This window comes from Phymastichus coffea, unplaced genomic scaffold (genome assembly GCF_024137745.1).
Source record: "Phymastichus coffea isolate CEN01 unplaced genomic scaffold, Cenicafe_Pcof_1.1 PCOF00149, whole genome shotgun sequence".
Taxonomy (NCBI): domain Eukaryota; kingdom Metazoa; phylum Arthropoda; class Insecta; order Hymenoptera; family Eulophidae; genus Phymastichus; species Phymastichus coffea.
This window is the reverse complement of record NW_026706960.1, coordinates 177,669-192,332: the sequence shown is the minus strand read 5'-3', so window position 1 is coordinate 192,332 and position 14,664 is coordinate 177,669. Positions and strand designations below refer to the sequence as shown.

Genomic DNA, 14,664 nt, shown 5'->3' with positions numbered 1-14,664 from the left:
GCAAACTTATTGCTCGACGCTCGCTATGAAATTTAACGTAGGTCAATGAAAATTTATTGAAAATCAATGTTCATTCACAGTAGCACTCCCGAGCTGACTACTTTTTTGTAATATTGCGAGTTGCCGACCTCCCACGCCACTGCCAGTGTCGAGAAAGTCATATACTAAACTATGGTAAAACGGTAACGCCGTGGCGACGGAGAGAGTTACGGGACTTTGAGGCTCTTCCGTCAGATGACGCTACCGCTATGAAAAACTTCCCGACATTTGATTGCAATGCTGATTCTTGGCGGTTCGCGATTCGTGTCTTCGAATTATCAAAGAATATTAATTCGACCCCGAAAACGCATTCTGACAGCAAACGTTGTCTGCACACACGCGTCTGCGCGCACGGGACAAATTAGCTCTTGTCCCGCTAGCTCTAATCCCCTCGAAAGCCAATTAAACAACCACAGCACTTTAGAAGTAAGCCACCCCGTTTTTATTCACCGATAACAATATATTCTTTCATTTCATTTTCGCCAAATGCAAAGTTATAATTGGAAAAAAGAGCTAGGAGTCAGTGACACGTCGAGAAAGAGAGAGTGCATCGCACGCTCAATTACTCGCTATACTCTCACACTCGAGCAGAGTTGGCGCGTTGCTAATGCAATAAACGACACGACTGCACCCTCTCCTCTCTTCCTTTCTACATTTAAAACCGCATGACTGTCCGCCGGTGAATAAAATCACACACGTACGAGCTTTTTCTCTGCCCCCCCCCCCCCCCTACCCCCATCCCTCCTCTCTCTTTGCTTTCGGAGACTAGCCAACTCAATTTATACGCGTTGATTAGGCAGCTGCGCGCGTAATTTAACTTTTGACGAGGTTTTTGTTGGCTATGGTCAATTTGCATGCAATGGTAAAATCGTTGGGCGAATTAGATTTTCACGGTTTTGAAATGCTTAATTTTGCTTACTCAAATATCGTTTGTTAGTTGATTGACTAGGTGTATGACTGATAGATCTTTTATTATACGAGTAGTGTATTACTTCAGCTTATTGAAATTTCCTCATTATTATTTATCGACACATTGGCGATCCTGCGAATTCTAACGTTAGATAGATTGCTATTAAGTGTGAAGCTACATTTCACCAGCTTGACTCTGACTGGATATAAATTGTTCGATGTATCGCACAATGCTGCGCTATGATTCGAAGTGGATGAAACAACGATTCTTCTAATTACTTAACTAAAGTCATACATTTGAATGACGAAGTGTTTTCAATCGCATCAAAGGCCTCGAAAAAAGGCTAAAAGGAAGGTGGCCGCCTCGCACAAAGCCACAAATCAAGCCCATTGCCGTGACTCCCGGCCAAAGCCTCGCTCAACCCCTTGCGCAGTGGAGAAAAAAAAGGGATGACTAACGGCCCTTCTCGGCCTCGCTCGCCGATAAGAATCTGCTTGCATGCACGTTGCGGGCAGCGTTAACCTTGAATTTGCAAAAAAGAAAGCGGCAGAGGCCCGCGGCGCTCTCTCCTTCCCACCTGGCGCTTTCAGCTCGCAAAGGGAGAGAAGCTTTTATCACGCATGCCCCGTTCGCGCCCCGGCTATGTTGTGGCGGCGACCGAGAGCCGCTTCTGTACTATATACACGAGCAGTGCGCGAGTGACGCTCCGCACCCTCGCGCGCGCGCGTGTGCCGTGACCTCTCTCTCTCTCTCTCCTCTCTCTCCCTCTGTCTGTCTGTCTGTCTCTCTCTCTCTCTCTCTCTCCCTCTCTGGCTCTCGGTTCGTGTTTTGGTTTCGAGTAACCTATTAGAGCTCGAGCGTATGCACACCCAGAGCGTTCGATTCGTTATGGAGAGTCTTGGAACATTTGGCGGTCAGCGTCGTTAGTGTTTCCCCGCTCGCGGCATTGGTGTGCGCGAGAGAGAGAGAGGTTTGGCGCGTCGACGCCCTGTGGCACGTGGATGCTGGTGGGTGTGCGTCCGTGTTGTGTCAAGTGAGTGCGTAGATGTGCCTCGGGCTCTCGACGCGAGCTCGACTCGATGTATCCAGAGCAGAGCTCGCTGACCGCTGATCGGATGTTGAAAATGAGACAAGTGGGCGAGCGCCGGCTTCTGCCACTGCTTCTTCCGCCGTCGCCCGATCGATATCGCGGCGCATTAGCGGCGCCCGTGCGTTGAACCACCATCCGAACGAGACGCAGAAGTGCAGAGTTCCCAGAGAGACGGAGAGATTTCTTTCCCCGGCTCGAAGGATGAGTCACTTCGACTGGAGGTTACTACGCCGGAAGAAGGTTAACATGATCTTGTGCGCATACATGCATGCTACTTTTAGCTGGCTTTTATCCGAACTTTAACTCCTGATTTTTATCAGCACCGGCGGAGTGCCTAGCACTCGTCTTTATTTATTTACTTATTTATTCTTTGATGAACGCAGTCGGCACTACAAAGCAATTTTGTAGTCATGCCTCTGACAACGAAAAAAAAAGTCAAGCTCGGTGGCTCGGGTCACGCGATTTACTTGCTACATACACGTACACCAACCATTTCCGATTAGCTCCAGTGATCCATCGATCCATTACTATTAAGGTCTCCCCCCCCCCCCCCCCCCCCCCCTCAGTCTCTTGTGTAAATTCCTGCAACTTGGACGCTGCCAATGCAAATGCACAATTTGTATGTTGGCATAGTTTGCTTTTACAGGGTGACGGGTAACCGGTGGCTCAGAGTGACAGCTAGCTACAGACATTTCCTTTTCTTTAGCGTCATTTCATGGGCTATCTAGTACAAAGAATAACTTTACTATGTTAATGTTATTTTCACAGTAGTTCACACTTACCAACACCAACTTTTTATTTTTTTTTTTTTAATTATAAAAAGTTTAAGATTGTAAGTTTATTGTCTTGCAATGCATTTTTCATTCAGCTTATTCGATTTCTCGTTACATTTCGATTTTGGTTTAGCATTCATCCCAGCCCACTAAACGAAAATCAAGTTAGAAAAATACGTTTGACAAGGACGATACATCCATTCATCCACACTATTCATTACACGTTTAACAGGCATCAATAATTCATCCAATGTTATCAAATTCGTCAGTGCTTATAAAAATTCCATCCCACGGGAGTCTCACCCGTGCATTAAACGACAACGTCGATCAAAACGACATTTAGCCAAAGTGGAAGCAAAGCAACGGCGATGTAAAATGCACGAGCGAATCCGTCAAAGCCCGTACGCAAACTTTCTATAGCGACGTCTTAATCAATTTTCCGGCACCGTTGAGATAACCTCAGCAGAGAAAAATTTGACATTTTTGACAATCAATCATTTGGCATTTAAAGGAGGTCGAGAGAATTAATAATTGTACGTACGATGAAATGTACATATGAGAGAAACAAATGCTTCTCTCTCTTTCTCTCTCTCATAGCAGGATTATAATTCCACAGTGAGTTTTCCCACGCGAGACGACGCATATAATGTATAAGTATTCCATGCGTGAAGTAAAAAAAGAGAAAGAGGCGCGAAAACGTGACCCTCGTACAGGTATTCCAAGAGAAAGACACTTTACGCGATCAGCTCCGCGTAATGCGTCCTTAATGGAGGGGATCTTTACGTTGAATTATGAGGATTACATGGATTACTGAAAGCTTCGTTGTCTCAGGCATTTTTGACAATAGTAAAGCGTAAAAGTAATTTTTTGCTTGCACTTTGTCTGTTTTTTTTTGTTTTTCTTTTTTTTTGTTTCGGATAAGACACGAAAATCCGACTTGAACTATAATTTCGAGCTAAAATAGAAGCTTCATTATCCTTGGTAAGGAAAGCAGGTTAACAAGCGTTGAAAATTAGTACACAGACGGTAAAAAAACGTACGCATCAAGAAACAAATTAATAACGATCGTCCTATATTTCGAATCCCTTCTTCAACATGTATAAATAACGTTGCTTAGTCTCGTTACAAAGCAAGTGTACATGGGACGGCCGTCCGGTTAAGTGGGGCGATCGAAGAGAACCGAGGCACGAAAGGCACCAATCGATGTTTGTGTGTTTTCGCACGTACAAACGCGTAATTTGCCTAGCAAGGAAAAATCTGCTTTCTTTTGCTCGGCTATAGATCGACCAGGCTGATAGCCTACTTGAACTTTTTTGTAAACGGGGTTGTCGAGTGACCTTAATATAATGAGTGTACTGGATCTTCTCATTCTACAGTGGTTAGATTGTTTGGCTTTCATATAGTCGTGGATTTTTGTACTATGAGAACGATGGAGCTGTATTGAATAGTTTTCGGTGTTTAAATAGTTCTGAGAACACTGGTATAGATGACTTTCCGTACATTATAATTTTAGTGTGAAATAAATTACATTTAGTATATTATAACTGACCGGTTCTTGATTATTGAAAAAAGACTACTTCATAACCGTAAATATTTTTACATCGACATATTGTTGGTAGTTATTGTTACTATTCTTAAAATATCGTACAATATCCTAAATAATTATTCTATTAGCATGATCGTATGAACCACGATTATATTCTCGTAACACACAACGAAAATGCTTGAATTACGAACCGAAAAAAGCAGAACGCACTAAGCGGGATAAAAAGAAGAGAAACTCTCTCTCTCTCTCTCTCTCTCTGCAAAGAAGGATAATCGACGTCGCGCTCGCCGTACAGCACGACGGAGTATACCGCACGGCTGGCGCGTCGCATAACTCACCCCGAAAATGGAACACCTTGTACACGCAACGAACGTGACGCAAGACGTCGTACTGTTGTTGTTGAGGTCAAAGTTCGTGTAAACTCACTGACAAATTCCAAGACTTTTACGAGCCTCTGGCAAACACATTTTTCTCTGTTTTCTCGATGAAGAAAGACAAAAAGAGGGGACGACACGCCCACGAATACAAGCAACGCGCGCGCAAAACGTGAACTCGACTTTCGTGAGGGATACCTTTGTGTGCCGAACGTTATTTTTTTATTTTTTCGAATGACAGATTGGTAGCTTTCTTTTCCAATGGTCGTCGATGACATTTCTCATGGTTGTTTTCTCCAAGATAAATTGACGCGGGTGTGTGAAATCGAAAAGCACTGCTTTAACTTTGGCGTGAAGGATTTGCCGGTAACACAAGATATTCCTACTCAAAATAAATATGCATTGCACTGTGTTTAAGAAAAACCACCAGTTCCCAATTGTTTTGTTAAAAGATTCTTAATGTATTCGTCATTTCTTTAAAATAACAAACACTCCATTTTTCTAAGAACAACTTACACCCAAGTGCTTTTAAAAGATTTTTCTTCTACGTTATTGAATAAGCATCCTCCACATCATTTCCTCTCGATGTGTTTATTCTCGCGTCAATTTTAAATGATTCGCCGAACCAAAAGCACGTGACAAAACGAGAAAAAAAGCTGCACTTTAGACTCTGTCTTTTTCTCCAGTCGCGCGTCCTTTCGTGCCGTTTTTATTTTTCATTTTGCGAGGTGACTTTTTTTTACCTTTCCTTTTTCCTCTTCACTCGTCCAAGCGGAGCCGCTGACGTTCCCTTTTTTCAGCCGAGAGAGAATCGTCGAGCGCACGAGGAAATTCTTTTCGTTTTTTTTTTCTTTCTTTGCTTTGACGAGCTTTCCATCCCCTTGGTTTATAGAATTGATTTGAATCTGTTTTACGCAACAAAAATGTTTTCCTTTGAAGTTTCCGTAACAAAAAAACTAGCCCCCTTTCGAACATTAATATCTCGAGCGTCCATTCTGCAATGGACAGCACATGGGAAAAATGGAATGATAATTGAGCGTCCGGTGCCATTCTGATCGCGCAGACGTAAAGCAAGTCCGAAAATGCGTCTCACCAGCAAGATCCAATTATACCAGGTGACTCCGATAATACCGCAATAATGCAGTTCGATTCTTGGGGGCTTTTGGCTCAACGCCCGACGAGCAGGCGAGTCGTCGCACGTCCTCCTGATACACTCCGCTCGTTTGCTCCTTGTTTTTTTTTTCGGCTCCCCGTCCATTACCTTTGCGCCGTGTCTTTTTCCGTTGCAGATCTACTTGCAGCAGGGCTTTTATTTTCATGCCATGGCTCTTCGAGATTTAGCCTGGGCTTGGGCCTGTAATTGCCTTGTATTTTTGGAAGCGCGCACGAAAGAGAGAATTTCAGCGACGCTCGCCTCGGTGGATATTTCGTTGGAAAAGGGTTGAATTTACTGCAGCTTTTAGTTGAACGATTGCGTTTGTTTTTAATTGGGTACGCCGCTGCCGCGACATGGAATACAATGAACAATACTTTATACGGCGCGATAAGTGTTAATACCAAGTATATTTGTGAAGAGATTTATTCTCCTGTGTTCGATTTCTCCGCCATAGATGGTTTTCAACCTTGTTCTCGCAATTCTTTCAACAAACTCTTCGCAGCTGGAAATATCTTTGGGAATCTTTCATTGGAAATACATCAGTTGCCGTTATACAGTTGCACATTTCCACCTATACATTACACATTCTAGGAAAGATCCTTTGATCGAATTGAAAAGCAATGCAATCAGAAAGACAATAACTCTCCATTGCGACGAATCGATGCCGTCTTGTTACGTTCCCTCGCGCGGCATATCGCGCGAGCTCAACTTGTAGCGCGTGCACACGAAAGCAGGATTCTCGAGCACTGCGAAAAAGCGCCACCCTAGAGAGCGAACGGAAAGGACCAAAACAAAAGGGTCGCGAAAAAGGCCAAAAGGCCGTATCTCCCTGTTCTGCGGCACACCCCTGCAGTAGATACGGTTAATAGTGTGCGCGAGCGCCAGACGACGAGAGAGGGCAGTGCCTCGGCTGTGCGCGCCTCGGAATCGATCGTTCCCTCCGCTAGGAATTTTTTCCTCTCTGGGCTTTCCTGCGCGCGAGTAATCCAGTTGAGCTAGACGCCGCTGGTCGCTTTGAGGGTGCGCGACCGAGGCGCTCGGCGGAGGCACATACGCGAGCGATTATCTGATATTAGCTCTCGCGCGTGAAACGATGTAATGAGGCTTATTACGCCCTCCCCCTTTCGCGCGATGCTTCTTTTGCGTTCTCGGTGCGCGGCCGCCTATAAATAAACTAGTCGGCAAACTGGGAAGGCGTGATAATAAGCGCAGAGTCTTTTTCCTCGTTCGATAGTTCTGCTCGAAGCGAAAGCAGCTTCGGCCGCTGATAATAGTTCGGGTGCGGCGTCCGTCCGGCAGAGCGATCGCGCGTACGGCCACTTCATCAGTATCAACGGGCGCGAAAGCAAGAGCGCGCGAGGCGAAGGTGTCTCGGTGCCAGAGAGCCGCTCGCTGTCAGTCGTCTGGGCGATCCCGCGCCTGGGGTGCGTGGATGCCGTCGCAAAAAATTGCAGTTCGCAGCGGAGCTTGCGTCCTTTCATTCCTTCATCTCTCTCTCTCTCTCTCTCTCTCTCTCTCTCTCTCTCTCTCTCTCTCTCTCTCTCTCTCTCTCTCTCTCTCTCTCTCTCTCTCTCTCTCTCCCCGTCCGAGAGAGTCCGAGCTGCACTGTCACTTTCGTTGGCGCGTCGCAGTGAACGGCCCCGCGAAGCATTAATATCCTCCTGCTGCAGCAGCAGTAGCACACGCGCATTGGCTTTGTAATTGGCCGAGGGATTGGAAAAATGCGCTCGTTTCGGATATAATTCGACACATTTGGCAAGGCGTAATTGCTGTCACTTTCTCTTGGCACACCACTACTGCTACTCTCCCTTTTTCCTTCCGCACGCCGAGGCGAGCAGAGAAAGAATGCTCCGTTGGCTTTTTTTTCGGTATCTTGGACTGTGTGTTTTATTTCTCCCTTTCTCCCGCTTCGCGTTTGTGTGACGGCCCATCGGGATAACCTCCTTTCCGTGATCGCAGGACGCGCAAAACTTCGGATATTGCAAACAGGGAGAGACTCACTTGTATGTGTGTACGAGTGTGGTGAAATTTTCGGCTCGAGTTACGCTCTCTGCTGCGATCACCATCAGGAAGTTCTCTCACTCACTCTCTGTGTCGTGAGAGATTGCGCTTTGGATCGGAGTATCGAATGTATTCCTCGTTTGTTTTGGCGTTACTTTTCGTATTATACAATTGTACGCTTCGACTTTTGTTTTACATCTTCGATTACTTATTTCTGTGAGTTTTCATAATACGTCAGTGTAAATCGATTGTTTGCTGAAATTTTATTGATTATTTCACGATTAACTGGATCTGATAAATAGTTGTTGAGCTCATTTAAAAGTCATTCTGTGTCTATTGCAAAAGCGTTGAAGCTCAAAACATACAGTTTGCAATTGGTGAAAAGTAGCGCTACTGAAAATAAAATCACCTAAGGACCAATCGATAATAAAAATAACTACCGAAAAAATAAATTGCCTAGATATCCCTCCGACAATGACTTGCTTCGACGCTCATAAAAAGGCACCGAGCCAACGTAAAAAGAAGCCTCGCTCAATCGACGAGAGAGAGAAAGAGAGAGAGAGCTTTTATGCACTCGTTATGAGTTAGGCGCCAGCCGTACGTAACTCGACGCGCTATACGAGCGCGAAACAAAATCGAGCTGAACTCTAACTTTCCTGCTGATTAAATCGCTTATTGAAGCTCTCGTGGTGCAACGCCCTCGCGCCGTGAAAGCGCGCTCTGCGGCTGCTGCTGCTGCTGCTGCTGCGATCAATGCTATGGGCGTCGTCGTGGGCTTCTTCGTCTTCTTCTTCTTCTTCTTTTTTCCGTCCGATGTCGTCATTCGTGCTTGGCTGTCTTATGTTCTTTCTTTAGATTAGTTTCCCGATTCGACGGTCAATTTTAAATTGTAGTTTTTCTTTCTTTTTGAGAGTTTTAAATTCTTGAAACACGCGCGCATCAATATTAACGAACAACTTCACTAAGGTTTCAATAATTTTCAAGATTCTAAAGCAGTTGAGCTTTGGTCGCTCGTCAGTTTTTCTCCGATACACGCGCGCGATACCTTTGGCTGAAAATCAGCACACCAAGGACCCTAGTATCACGTGGAAATTTCCCAGATATTCTTGCAAACGAGATAACTTTCGGCTGTGACCGCGCCAAGACTCCGCCAAGCTTTCGTTAATCCATTTGGCACGCATGCTCGAAAAAAAGACCTATTCGCAATCTCAACGACACTTGAAACGTCTCTCGAGAGTGTATTAGCCCTCGACCCGTACGAAAGCTCTTGCGAGGTGGCGCGCGTTAATCGAGCTATATAGGACGGCGGCGCCGAACGATGACCGATCGTTACGCTCGTTCTGCCTGCGCTGCACGAGGCGTTAATTGGAACGAATTGGGAATTGTTTTTTTTATCGAAACTCGTTACAGTCGTTATCATCCGGTCGAGATCAATTGGATCGTTTTATTTTCTTCTGTTAATTAAATTATAGAGATTACTCGTCAAAACTTTATCTGTAAAATACAAGGAAAACGCGAATTAGCTAGCGTCCTTTTATCCAATTCAGTGGTTCGTTTCGACGGTGTACCCCCGAAACCGCCTCGTGTCTATTTTTAGAAAAGCTCGCCGCGCGTCTTGGGAAAGCCCTTGCCCCCTTCCTTCGTACGTCGCGCGCTAAGCCAAAGTACACAACGTCTCTTAGTACGTTTACCAACCCTCTCTACTGCACACGCTTTCATGGAGCTGTTGGATATATATAAAGCACGCCGAAAACTGGCGCCTTGTGCGTGACTAAATTGAAGAGCCAACTTCAGCTGTTTGTTTTTTTTTCTCGGATCATCGATTTATTCTTGTAAATATTGAGTTTATATACGTTATCCAATGTACCCGAAAAACTTTCATAAATTTCCTTCCCACGTAACAATCCTCTCACTAAAGTTTCCTTCCCTCGAGTATGTGCCCCCCCCCTCTCTCTCTCTCCTTTACAGGTCTGTGCACGTATAAAATCTACTCGCGAGTGTGATTTACCGCCGGGATACACACACCGGCGTCGTCGTCGTCGTCTTCGTCGTATAATTCAGTCGACGATATAGAGGCGTACGGTTCACGCGCCACCTTCTCTGGCTTCTTCCCCTATTCCAAGACGATGTCGCGCACGAAACTTCCGAGGGTTCGCGCCGACGCTTGTACGCGAGTATCCGTTGTGTGCTTATTTGTCTCTATTTGATTTTCAAATGACGTGCACGCGGGGAATTAGATTGCGGAGCGATAATAAATAGCGAAAACAATTTAGATCATAAATTTTTCTTCTAAAGAGGGGAGAGAAGAAAAAGGCACGACTTGCACGAGGACAACGCGTTTATAGCAGGAAGCGTTTAATCCTAGGCATCAATCTCTCGCGGAGCTCGTCGCTCATATCAGACTAGCTCTGCCGCAGGAAGCTTATCGCTCATCTGTGCCTCTGATTCCACATGGCTGATACTCGCGCGCCACGAGCGAGAGTTACGTCAGCACTGTAAACCCCTTGAAGATGCTTTTCTCTCTGTCTTGAGCCTTGAGGGATTAATGTACGAACGCTAGGCTCGATAATACTTTTCTTTTTATGTTGTGGGACGTTAATTTGAATTTTGTTTATTTTTGGTCGAATAGCGTTCTGAATGTATTTGTGGAGCAGAATAGCATCAACTTAATTTTGCTACATCGGACGATGTACTTGCTAGCAGAAATATAATTCGTAATACAACGTCTTCAGTGCTTTAAAAGCAAACCTATTTGAAATCGTAATTTTTGAACAATTCGTTAGAAAATCTATGTGTAATCCTTGATGCAATTCCAAGGCAATTTTTTTGTGAGCGTACAACAAGGAAGAAAGGTCAAATCAAGCAACGATGTCAAAGTTTATCGTCGTGAATACAAAACAGTTCAAATTATGTCATGTAGAGGATTCACTGAAAAGTTTGCACGACGATCAACTGTATTTGAAAAAATATTTGCCTTGTTATTACAAGGATAGGCAGAAAACAAAATCTACAAACAAACGTTGCATGAATTAAAAAGTTTCGTCAGAATTCATACAAGCCTCATTCGATAATACGACAAAGGTAAGACTTTCTACACAAATCCTCGCGTAAATGTTGGCAGCCGTCGTCGTCCCGCAAAAAGGGGGGGGGGGGGAAGGCAATAACTCGCAAGAAAACAAAATAATCGTAATTAAGCTGCCTTGCGCGAATGAAGGATAAAACCAACATCTGAATCGCGCGCGCGCCTTTCACTTCTCAAAGGCAAACGAGCCCACCTCCTCCACCATCGTACGCGATGATGATGGATTAGCGACGATAGCTAATGAACGCAACTCTCTCGCAAGTGGAACACACCTGTCGGAGGTGTCGCTCACGATTGATTGCTCGCGAAGCTCGTGTATTATTTCATTGTCACGATAATTACGATGAAAAATCGTCGCTTAAGTAGCTCCGACAATTTGCACGAACGAACGTTCATTGATTGCACGGTTATTTATGCGTGAAATATTATTTGCACTCTCGAGAGAGAGATAGACGACAAAGCTTGACGGATTTCCCGTTCAGTTAAACCAATTTTCGCATACGGGTGATTGAAAAGTACGGCCCCCGCAATTATGTGCACCGCGAATGCAAATCGTAGCCGGCTTTTACTCTCTCTCTCTCTTGAGCGAACGAGTACCAGTACGGAGCATTGAGCTTTGTAGTGGGTACTCGGTGAATTGTGCGCAGCAGTCAGTACGAACTCGTGACAGCGCTGATGCTCTCTTGTTGATTATTGTTTTCGGTGAACGTTGTATATTCCAGCGGTAGAGCTTCCGACTGACCGCTGTATGTTTCTCATTGCCCAGTGCACAAATGCGCGTACAACGAAGCGCGTATGAAAAGCAGCTTTTTAATCAATCAAAACAATCCGCATCCCTGGACCCGAAATACTCACGCGGTACGCTCACCTCACCCCCCGACAAATTCGACTATATCCACTCCGAGAAAGACGAGTTTCACTCGCTCTCCATCTACACAATACCCACATCAACGAAACCTCTCCATTTTTGCCTTCCGGCTTTTCATCCTTATCGTCGCGCTTCACTCTCTCGCTCTACGAAAGAGGGGAGTCTCTCTCTCTCCCTTTGAAAAGTTTCAAGTACCTTTTACCTTGCGGGCATGTTCAAGCCCACTATTTTTTTTTCGTCCATATATCCTTACGCACTGTTTGTTAACAAAAATTTAATTGCAAATCCAGAAAGATCGTTATCGCGTGATAAATTAAGCGAACGTCAGTCAACGACGTTACGTGCCGAGAGAGATAATTTGCCTTATCGGAAGGAAGCTGCGCACTGGCGAAAGGGAAAACGCTTTTATATATACGCAATATACGTACAAACTCTTATGGAGCTCGAGAGCAGCCCGTTACGATCCCACGCCTCTCGGCTATCGTTTCATCGGACGAGATTGAATCTTGCCGCCGCGAGCTGCGCAGCTTTGCTCGACAGGATCAATGTTTGATTTTGCCGAATGTACGCGTGCCCGAGTGGTTTTTGCGTATGGACACTGCCGCGCCATTGCCGTGGTTGCTCTTTTCACCGGCATCATTGCGCGTCGATTCACTTTTCTCGTGCACTCGGGCTCGCGAGGTTAGTTTCCAGCACGAACAACACAAGTAGTCCGAGCTGTGATGTTTCACTCCTTTCTATCTCCCTCTCTCTAAGCGTCGAGCTGCCGTGCGTATACGGGCTTGAAAGGCACGCGCGTTTTGTTGTACTGGCGCTCGACTGTGTAAGCAGATTTTCCATGATACATTCCAAGCTCGCGAGCTTTCGATGAAAGGCCGGCCGGAGTCGACGCTCCCGTTTTCTTCAACGGGAGATCGGGACTAACACGCTCGGCTTGTTTTCCAGGTGATTCCGGCAGAGCGCCGAGCGATAACTGACAAGGAGAGCACGGAAACGTGGAGCTTGGCAGTCGAGCAGCAAGCCCCTGAGAGCAGTGATGTAAGCACGGCGAAAATCGCCGACGAGAAGCCGGAACTTGACGCAGACCAACCACCGATCAGTCGCGGCCACGAGACGCGCAAGAGCAAGAGCAAACGAGTGAAGAGTTATTTGAAGCGCTGCAAGGGTGCGCTGACGCGCGCCGAGGACGCGTCCTGCGAGAGGAAAAAGTCGATCGAACGACGGCAGCAGCAGGAGCAGCAGGAGCAGCAGCAGCAGCAGCAGCAGCAGCAGCAGCAGACGAGTTGCGCGTGGTACGTCGAGAGCAGAAAGGAGAGCGCGAAAACCGAGGAAGAAGAAGAAGACGAGGGAGAGCCTGTTTTCGAATTGTGTAAAGCGGCGGGTAGCAGAAATTCACTTTACGAAGATGCGCGCGAGGAGCTACGAACGAAAGCAGAGGAGGAGGAGGAGGAGGAGGAGAAGAGCGCTAAGGCGGGAGACGACGGAAGTTTGAATAAGTGCGACTCGAGCGACACTCTCATCGCACCTCAAGAAGCGAAAGACGACAGCGAGGAGGACGCCGGACCTGCCACGCCTACCATCATACCTAACACCGTGGTAAGTGAAATCCAATTTCTCCTGCTGCGAGCACTGTTTGCTTGATACTCGCTCCACAGCATCGCCAAGCGAAACAGTAATTAGTTTTTGTGTGTTTTATTTATTTATCGAGGGAGCCCCGAAAGCTGTTCCAGCATCAGTCGTGCTCATTGGTGATATCGAACAGAACGATCTTATTCGCGACGACGCACTGAGCCACGCGCCTTCTTTCTTTCTCGTTGCCGGTGCATTAGAGTTATTTTGCGCGGATGTGTGTGCACGTGTGTGTCACGCTGGAAAGGTCTCTCTGGCGTTGCGCAATGTGTTTTGCACTCCGTAGGTGGTCCAGGCACGCGGATGATTGAAATTTAATTATCTGTAAACATTCGGTGCGTTGTGGGTGCGGGAAAATTGATTTTGCGTGAATTGGCGTTTGATTGTCGGCGCGCGCTCGTGTAACGCCAGTTCTCACGCGCGTAAAATTCGATTTTTAAGGCAACGCTCGCGAGCGAAGCGTTTGGCTTCGCAACGCGGGATCGCTTTGTGCGCGTGCATTGGCGAGGAATTATCGAGAAGAAACACGACGGAATGAAATTTGATCAGATCCGACACCACTTGCGCGCGTATACGTTCTGAAAGCCATCAAGAGCCGTGAAGCTTTGGCGAATTGCCGCGTGGCGGTGAATGCTCGTTTGCTCGATTCCGAAGTCCAAGTGAAAATCTTCTCGGAAAGCATTTACATTTCGATGCTACATTGATGCTTTCGTTAAAAACGATCCGCCCTTCGTCGAGTGCCGATAAGTATTAATTTGTTTAACAATTTACCCACGTCGTTATTATCGCTATTATTCTCGCAGATTATTATCGCACATTGATCTGTGTAAACGTAACGAAGCACTTTCGACACAGTTTCGCGAAGCAACAATTTAAATTGGCTGAATTTGTCGGAGCCACGTTAGAGCGAGGAGCCTCGTAATGTTGAGGTTTAGGCTACTATGCAGCTCGGAAAAGGGCTTATATGTACACTCAGAAAAGGATGTAAGTGGCAGTCGTTTTATCCTTACAGCGCTCTCACCGCAAGTAGCAATCGCTCGGGCGCCTGCATAAGCCATTCATCCTTGAAAATCGACACCCGTAATTACCTGTACTACACGTACATACACACACATGCTTACCCATTAATTTCTTCCGAGGTGAGGACGAGGGGGAGGCATCATCATTGTGTTGCGCTCTGGCGCGGTTTGCTCTCC

General features: G+C 46.1%; 1 protein-coding gene across 1 annotated transcript in view; it reads left to right on the top strand.

The window, feature by feature from the left end:
• LOC131672382 (uncharacterized) overlaps positions 1–14,664 on the top strand; it is a gene marked incomplete at its 3' end in the record, with an annotated part of 198,591 nt that overhangs the window by 16,319 nt on the left and 167,608 nt on the right. Inside the window, exon 3 of the mRNA XM_058949573.1 lies at positions 12,785–13,435. Coding sequence (XP_058805556.1) covers positions 12,785–13,435 — 651 coding nt within the window. The remainder of the gene's footprint in view (positions 1–12,784; positions 13,436–14,664) is intronic.